The following is an 8,887-nucleotide window of genomic DNA, read 5'->3' on the forward strand; positions in this document are numbered from 1 at the left end:
CACAATGTTGACAGGATTTTATTTACACGTGTACATTTGAGTTTTTACCAATAAAAAGACTGTATTGCCACATTCTACCATAAATTGGGACATACTGCATGTTTATCCTTTAAACACTAATCTGAAGCACAAAAATCTGTAATCTCTTGAATTCATTAGTTACCCAGGTGTCAAACAAACAGGAATAAGTGAGTGGTAAACTAGGCGTCAATTGTGTAAAGAAAAAACACAACACTTAAACCTGAACCAAAGAATGTTGAACTCGCTGCCATTTACTTAAAACAAGCAATATTAAAAAGTAAAATACTTACCTTGAAAACACAAAAGAAAAATTATATATTTATCAAGAAAATAAAACAAATGGGGCCAAAATTCATTGCTACATCTCTGGTATTCTAAATTGGTGCTTAAGTACTTCACCTTTTATTCTTATTTGGAAATAGGTGTTTCCTAGGGCCAAAAAAAGTAATAAAAAAAAATGTTCACTTCAATTTCTCCACAGATGAGTAGAATGAAATGTACTGCCACGAAGATATTCAGCAGAATGGGTTTAAAATGGGATACAGCCTCTTCACAGTATATCTGATTTTCTTACAGGACCAAACATTTATGTTTATTGGAAACCTGTAATTACAGACACTTGTCACAGATTGGGGGTTGTGTGGTTTTAAAAAGGGACATGTAATGATAACGGCAGAGAAGTCATGTTGCCGCTGTCTTTTTTTTTGTTGGTGTTGTTGTTGAGGGAAATAAGACTTTTCTATGAAAATGAACAGCATACTGAAAGGATGTGGTTGTTTTTCCTTGCAACACAACATGCACTTGTACTAAGGTTCCTTTTCTTGTCTTAAAGGCTGTAATAAAGTTATTTCTTTTTTGAACTGGAGCCAGAATGGGAGGATCCAGAGGACTGGCCGCCGCACCTGAAATCACACAAACACCATGGGAAGAAAAGCACAGGTCAGCACACGTCAGCAGGCTCGGCTATTAACATTCAATTATGCATACTTGAAACAAATACAAGGGCACAACGTGTATATATATATATATATATATATAAAAACAATACAACAAAAAGGCAAAAAACGTATTTCTGTAAATCTGAATTCCCTTAAGCGAGGCGACAGTTGGCTAATAATAATCAGTGCCATTGTGGTATTCCACAGAAACCCAAACCTTTCGGACGAATGTGATCTAGAACGCTTCCTCTTTCTCCCTCCAGATGAGGACCTGGAGCGACTGCGCTTCTGTGTCCTCTCAGGTGAGGAGGAGGGTGAGCGGGACCTCTTCCGGGGAGAGGAGCCCTTTCCAGACCTGGAGCTGGATCTTTTGGAGGAATAAACCAAGTAGTGAGGTCAGTAAGGTCAAGACAGAGTCTCACCAGTGTGGGTATTTATCAAGCTTCTCTGATTTAAGAGCCCTTAATTATGGACAAAAAAAAAAAAAAAAAGGTAGAGAAAATTTTTTTACTCACGATGTCGTAAGACTCACTAAATAAAGTGTCCTCAAAATGGTTTATAATCTAGGAAATGTTTAGCTTTTAACGGAATAAACTGACTTTAACTGAGAAGGTAAAACCAGCACGACAACTGAGAGACGCTTGATTAAGACCCCAAGATGTCTATTCAGACTTGAGCCTTGCTAACATTAAAACTCAGCTCAGGTATTCAAACTGTGTACTTTCTATACTCTCAGGCCTGAGGGAAACTTAAAATAACCCTACATCAAGTGATTCAGAGCCGTCACAGCACTACCCAGTCTTTGTTAAAACTTAAAACTAGGGAATAGGACTGTTCTGGAGCTTTCAGCCCCGTACATACACTCTCTAAGGGAGAGAGTGCATGTCACCTCATTCACCTGGAGTGGGACCTCGAGCGAGATCCAGACCTGGAACTGGATGAGCTTCTAGAGCGGGACCTGAAAGACAAGAAACAGAACCTTTCCAATATTTTCTGAACAAGACAAATAAGCAAGAGGGTTCACATGGCAATGCACAGATGTGATATTTAACTTTAAATTTAGAGAAATACTTAAACTATTCTTGCCTGTGTAGCACAACTGTTGACTACATAGACTAACTAAATGTGGGGGTTTGGAGGTGTAACAACCAAAAACAGAACAGACACCTAAACTACACCTGTATGCAACAACTCAATCAGAAGGGATAGCAGGTGAATTAATATATAACAAGTGCAAAAAGGAGAGTCAGAGTGCATTTCAAGACTACAGTATGAATAACGCATTCCTTCCATCTGAAGTCAAACAAAACACAAAATACAAGTAAGATCATTCAGTCTGCACGTCCGAGTTTTCTAACACCACAGAAGGGGAGGAGTTGAGAAAAGAGAAAAACAACAAATCAGCATTACAGGACATGTAATTGATGTTGATCAGTAAATCAGAAGGAAGATTGAGCTGATACTGACATTTTGCCCGGAGTTACCCTTGACCTGTACCCTTTTACCTGGACCTCGACCGTGAACTGGAGCTGGAGGAGCGAGAGGACGAGCGGGAGCGGGAAGAACCAGAGCGGCTGCCCTTTTTCTTAGCTGGCTTATCATCATCGCTGGCGTCCAGGTCGTACTTCGACAGGTCTCCATCTTCGTCTTCCTCTTCATCGTCATCATCCTGGAAAAGGAAGCATTTGTTGTTGTTGTTTTTTTAAACACTATAATAATGCTGGTGTTATGATATTTTGTCTTTTGAATTTCCGGCTACAGTCACCAATCTTACATCTAATTTGTATTTGGAAAGATCCCCTTCTTCCTCCTCTTCCTCGTCTTCTTCCTCCTCATCTGCAGGCGCAGCTTTAGCTACTTCTTTCTTTTCACTTTCTTTTGAGGAAGATGTGCTGTTGGTCTTTCCACGAAACTTTTTCTTCTTCCTACCAAACTGTGTATTTAAAACAACATATAATTGATGACCTCTCACAAAACAAATGTAATATCATCAGGACACATTAAGATTCTACCTGCCAAACACTAATATGGTTACATGTGATTTACAGTGTGTAAAATGTTTCAATTATCAAACATTACACTTTTAGGAAGGACTCACTTCATCATATTCGCCGTCAGATTCCTCCCGTTCAATATATTCCACATTCTCCCTTTCATTGAAACCTCCACCATAACCTGAAAGGCAAAGACAACTAAAAATTAACAAGTATTCAAAATAGAGCCCAAACAATATATCTGTTGACATTGACCTGTCACAGACACATCGGTATCTGCGTATATTTTATCCGATATTCTCCAATATAAAGTGTTTTTTCCACATAGAAATATATAAAATGTATTAGAAAATGCTTGTTGTAATATACTGGTGTCCAGCAGAGTGCGCTGAGATTTTACAACACTGTGGCAAGCAGCACAGAGTGAGAGAGAAGAAGCAGCTCTCAGCAATGTCAACTACAAACACGTTGACAATGTATAGGACAAATTATTTAACATGTTAAAAATATTCAACTTCAAATTTCTTTACTAAATTCATTTGTTTAAGAAAGCAGCCTTCTCAGTACCTGTGCATAGTCACATTGGTGCAAAATCCACCTATTTCACATAAATCCACATATATGGTATATTTCTATTCAAGCTCAGAAAGTCTCTGTATCAGCGGTCATTGGAGAATTCAGGCTCTAATTCAAAAGCAAACTACATATTTTTTTGGGGTACCTGTTCTCTCTTCAAGCTTGGCATATTTCGGTGTGTTACACATGTTGCACTCTGACCTTCTAGCCCAATTCACATTGCCACATCTGTATGAAAACAAGAGGGAAGGAAAATAAACATCTGTCAAACTAAACATATTCCAAATTAAAATGTATGTCGAGCTTAGTAAAATGCTTGGTTTTCCTATGTATTTCGATCATTACTACTTGCTGCAGTGTCTGATTAATCAAACATTCGGACCGTCACTTATAGTTTACCACTGACGTACGTTTTGCACTGCCAATCATTTGCACTGAAGAGGCCTCGACTCTTCTCGGCCAGAGTTTTCCCAATCTCTGTCCCTCCTGCTTTCATCATCTTTGCCTCTGTGGTTTTCTCTGTGGAAAACAAACCAACGTTATTAATACAGCAGCCTTTTGAAAGCATGCATTCAACTTCTGGAAGATATAATAACTTGCAGACAAGGACTCACCCCTGCCACATCTGTTACAACTAGTTCTTCTAGCAAAGTTCACGTTTCCACACCTGCAGAAGCACAAAAATACATATATTACAGATACAACATAAGGCTTGAGCTTGCTACTCACTGATTCACGCATATGCTTAGTGTACTACAAGCTAGATAGGTTAGTGTAAGTGTATTTGTCATGTGCCACACCATTAGCATGAAGTGTTTCGTTGCACACCCACTTCAAAAGGCCTGCGCACTGACAACTGCAGCTGGCTCGTCTGTCACTTAAGACGTTTTTAGTTCACAGTTCACTTGCAACACGATATTGCTGAATACCCAAGTTAGACTCTACACTCGTGACAACTTGGCTTCTACAACATTGTAAATACAGCCCGCAATAGTGAGAGGGGACTCACCCCAAACCTAAGCACGGAAGCTAACTGTGGCTAGCTGGCTATCTTCTAAGTCTACGCACAATAACTTATATTGAGACTCCCTGACAACGTAAATCCAAAACGTAAATTAATGCCCACTTGAAGTGTCTGTGGGTTTTTTTTACGCGTACAGTGTCGGTAATAGGGGAGAAATACGGTTAAAGTGAGCTAGTTTATGTAGCTAGTCAATGTTAGCGGGAACCACGTCCCAGAAGGCCTCAGCTACGAAGCTAACCTGTTAGCACATTAACGCTGATCAAACATCTGCTGCAACATTTAACAAAATATTTAACTATATATTTAACAATGTACTGCACTTACTTTTTATCGGGACAAATCCAGTCGCCATCGCTGACTCTGAAACTCTTCCCCGACATTTTTATGTGCCTGTTAACACTGACTGGCTCTCTGGCAGGGTGTGCTCAGTGTGATCATGCAGCGATAGTTAGCCTCCTCCTCCTCCTCCTCCTCCTCTTCTTCCTCCTCTTCCTCCCCCTCCTCCCAGTGGTGCTGCCTTCAGGTGCTCCTCGGTAGATCTTTAAACTCACCTTTCTCTGCTCGTAATTGTGGCGTATTGTGCGCGGTGAAAACGGCCAGGCTGGTTTGATGACACCAAAACATCCTTTGTGCAGCAGTGTGAGAATATATGCAGCCTGTTTTGTACTACTGGCACTTTTATATATTTTTTGACACAAGTGGTTATTATTTCAGAAAAAAAAACATGCAAATGCAAACCAGTTTTTCTTGAGAAACGTGGTACCATGCAAATAAAGTGTTTTAATCAGATAATAGTTTCTTAAAATGTAATGGTATTTGGATTACAGGGTTTTAACAGTTTCTCAATAATAAAGGTTAACAGTATTAAGTTACATGACATGCAAATATTACAGTAAACATGGGTTATTTAGGAATATTAAGATGATATACAGTATAAAGTAGCTACAGACACACTGTTCACCCATTTAAGCACAGCCTATCATACTTTTTTTTCTTCATTGCATACTTGAATAACAGTTGGGTATGATTAATATTGGGGTTTAAAAACTCAGCATTCACTTTCTTAATTTACAATGATCAGTTTTTACCTTTGAATGAAAACAGATGAAAGACTGAGACAGTGGATGTCCAGGTGACAGTGATTTAGCTCATGGCTGATTAAGGATCTGATTTAAATGGTCAGTCTTGTTGACTCCATCCACAATGGATGAGTTTGATGTTGTCAGTATTTTGCAAAGCCAGTACCTCCCACTAGATGGCAGTTAAGGCTAACGTTAACGTTTACTGCTGCTCATGTTCACAGACCCCTCTGTTTTGTTACGGACTGTCACTGTTCACACGTTTCCAGTGATTGTGCTTGTTCATCTAGATCAGGGGATGTGCAAAGTTCCTGTGTGGAAAAAAAAAACACCTTCAAGCCTTTGAAAGGGTTAGAGCAGTGGTTCTCAACCTGGGTCCAGGGGCCCTTAGGAGTCCTTGAGGGGGTTTCAGTGGGTCCCTGGGAAAAATGGAAAATATATTTTAATTCCACTATCATTTAATTGGCTAAAAGTTAGCAGAATGAAATAATGTATATGAAGGATTGTGTTCATAGGTTTCACACTCTTTACTGTTAATCTGCTGATCTAGACAGCTAAATACCTAAATCTTATCAGACGGAGATCCATGAGACTACATATTATCAAATACAGGTCCGCAGTCTGATGTGTATCAATTTGGGGGCCCTTGACACCAAACAGGTTGAGAACCACTGGTCTAGAGTGTGTCTGCTTACTAACCTGAATTACACATACAAATGTATCTATTAATTATATATCATAGTTGTCTTTTGAACAAAGCAGCAGTAAATATGATTAAAGAAACATTTAAGAGATCATTACTGTATACTTGTAGTAATATTTATAGATTATTCAAATGTACTGAAAACTGTCAAGCTTTCAGTACATGTATTTCAGTACAGAATAGGTGAGTTATTTCTTTGCTTTGAATTGTGGTCAGGTCTTGCATAAGCCAAAACTTCCACACAAAAATGGTCAAACTGTTTAAGAATAAAAATGCTAATTCTTACATCTTACAGGTCCTTCAAACGTTTGGTAGTATATAGCAGCTGATAGTGAAATAATGACACTTGAAATTTTTGACAATCATTTTTATAGATATTAAAGCCGTGTAACACTTGATTATAGTGACATACTTTAGCCCAAACTGAAGTGTTGGTTAAGTTGATGAAAGTGTCAGTAGCATGGATATTAGTAGAAGAAGCACTGATCTCTTACAGAATAATTTAGAACAGGGACAAAGTCCTCTCACGGTTTTCCAGTGGTGTGCTGAAATAAAATGAGTAGATCAGGAGTTTCAGTTTATGCACAGTAAGAAATAAATCTGTCTGCTCTTCTGGATGAAGATCTGGCTGAGGACTTGATAGATTATTCACACAGAATCTGAATCAGAATCAGATTCTTATCTTTTATTGGTCAGGTATGGGCACACATGCAAGGAATTTGACTCTGGTTTTACTTTGCTCTCATTGTACAAACACATAATAAACATAAATAAACAGAACAACAAGCTAAATGAAACAGCCAAAGACTAATATGTACAGTTATACACATATAAACAAAGAAAAAACAATAACATTTGTAGACAGTAGACAATAGTGCAAATGCTGCTGAAATAAATATTTTACGTGCAGGTTTCTTTATATACAAGTGGATATGACAGTATATACAGTATACACAACATAGGTCGATGTATTAGCGTGATAGTATTTATGTTTTTTTTTAAATAAAATTGTCATTTGTTCTAATCTCATATGAGCACAGTTGGTTTATAAACCAATATGCATTGTAGAAATAAAAGCCTTAATCATCTGAAGTTTATCACCCTTAGTTCTTTAGTCACAAATTACAGCAATATTGGAGAGACCATTTTTTGCTACAGAACTGTCAATCAGATTTGACCTCGCCAGAACAGGGTCAGTCCAATAACACTCACACAAAAACATTTCCCTAATTCCTCGTGAGATAAATTCACCGCTTTTAATATGAGGGTAGTTAAGATGCAGGAAGTAGCTCACCATATGTTGTTGAGATGTAAATGCTATTAATGAGGAGGAGGCTTTAAGTTGCAGTTATTTCTCATGTGATAACACCTAACAACTGCTACAATTTAAGTACACACCAGAGCATAGGCTGCTAGAATCGTCCTTGTCCACCCAATCTGCTGTCGGTCAAAGTCAAAGACCCTTGGAGGTCGCTGTCACAGCTGGTCCATGACCCTGAGGCCACACCAATAGCCATTTCGGTGTTTCAACTGGAGTCTATTACTTTCTTTTCGCTGCCCTCTGTTCCTTTTGCCTATTTTTGACACGGGTGAAATTACATTGTTGAGGCACGTCCCTTATGTCTCGGACAAGATGGGTTTATATAATTGAGTACACTTGAGATTAACTGAACATGATTTTTTAATCATACATTGTTTTAATCATTATGTATCTGTTAAGGAGACATGCACTTGATTTATGAGCTCCACACAAAGTTTATTGGGACTAGGGGCTCGGCAGAAATAAGGCATCAAAGGCGAAAGAGGCGCATTTTATGATTCAGCCTCTTGCTGTTAGAGGAAATGACTGCTGGAGTTTTTTCAGTATAATTCAATTCATAATATCATACACAGAGGCCAGAAGTTTGATATTGCATGAAAACAACAACCTCTACACACACAGACTGTTATTTGTTCATAATGAGGCTTCCTCTCTATTCTATCCTGAGTTTTCTTTACTTCATTGAAGTCATTTTTCATAAAGGAACACTCTTTTCTTCCTCACTGATAGCGCAGGAGCCATCTCTACTCACAGGTTTCAGCTGAGGATGTGCTTTCTGCCGGCTTTCAGCATTGCACAGAAAAGAATGAGGGGAGATATGAAGCAAATGAAGCCATGAATAACTAATAAGGAGACACTGCCAGTGCTGTGGTATGTTTGTTTGCGGCACAGAGTTGCATGAAAGATTCAGAGAGGAGTCAGACAATTAAATAGCACTTAGGTAAACATTGTCCAATTACATTAAAGTGGCATCACTGGCAGTAATGCTTTCTTAACTTTTACTGTGTCCTTCTCTGGCCAACGTACAGCCCACCATCTGATTATGTCCTGGGTCAATAGCACTACTAAGAGAGATTTTTCATGGGTGTCAATGAGGCTTTGGCTAGGCTGACACCGTTTTCTAGCCCAGTGGCTGGTTACGGCTGAGGGTTCATGCACAACAGAGTCTCTGACAGAGAAAGGCAGCCATGTATGTAGGTTTGGAAAAACCTGATGCAAGCCACCAGGGCTT

The 8,887-nt window shown here is 38.8% G+C and overlaps 1 protein-coding gene across 1 annotated transcript; it reads right to left on the bottom strand.

The window, feature by feature from the left end:
* zranb2 (zinc finger, RAN-binding domain containing 2) lies at window positions 1–5,032 on the bottom strand. Its single transcript, XM_035653417.1, has 10 exons — window positions 4,878–5,032; window positions 4,144–4,196; window positions 3,940–4,048; window positions 3,675–3,757; window positions 3,058–3,134; window positions 2,734–2,892; window positions 2,465–2,628; window positions 1,858–1,917; window positions 1,177–1,326; window positions 1–923 (listed from the first exon to the last, which is right to left on the bottom strand). The coding sequence occupies exons 1-10, from the start codon at window positions 4,931–4,933 to the stop codon at window positions 866–868; spliced, it is 969 nt and encodes a 322-aa protein (XP_035509310.1). The 5' UTR covers window positions 4,934–5,032; the 3' UTR covers window positions 1–865.
* Between the last annotated feature and the right edge of the window lie 3,855 nt (window positions 5,033–8,887).

The sequence above is a fragment of the Morone saxatilis genome, unplaced genomic scaffold, assembly GCF_004916995.1.
Source record: "Morone saxatilis isolate NCDOM2014 unplaced genomic scaffold, NCSU_SB_2.0 Contig12, whole genome shotgun sequence".
NCBI classification, from domain to species: domain Eukaryota; kingdom Metazoa; phylum Chordata; class Actinopteri; family Moronidae; genus Morone; species Morone saxatilis.

Bases quoted from the DNA above. Each gene is read 5' to 3' on its own strand.
- zranb2 (XM_035653417.1), bottom strand. From the start codon at position 4,933: ATGTCGGGGAAGAGTTTCAGAGTCAGCGATGGCGACTGGATTTGTCCC. The intron at 4,197-4,877 runs GTAAGTGCAGTA...GTGCTTCTGCAG, and splicing joins TGGATTTGTCCCGATAAAAA to GTGTGGAAACGTGAACTTTG. The intron at 2,893-3,057 runs GTGAGTCCTTCC...TTAAATACACAG, and splicing joins CTGACGGCGAATATGATGAA to TTTGGTAGGAAGAAGAAAAA.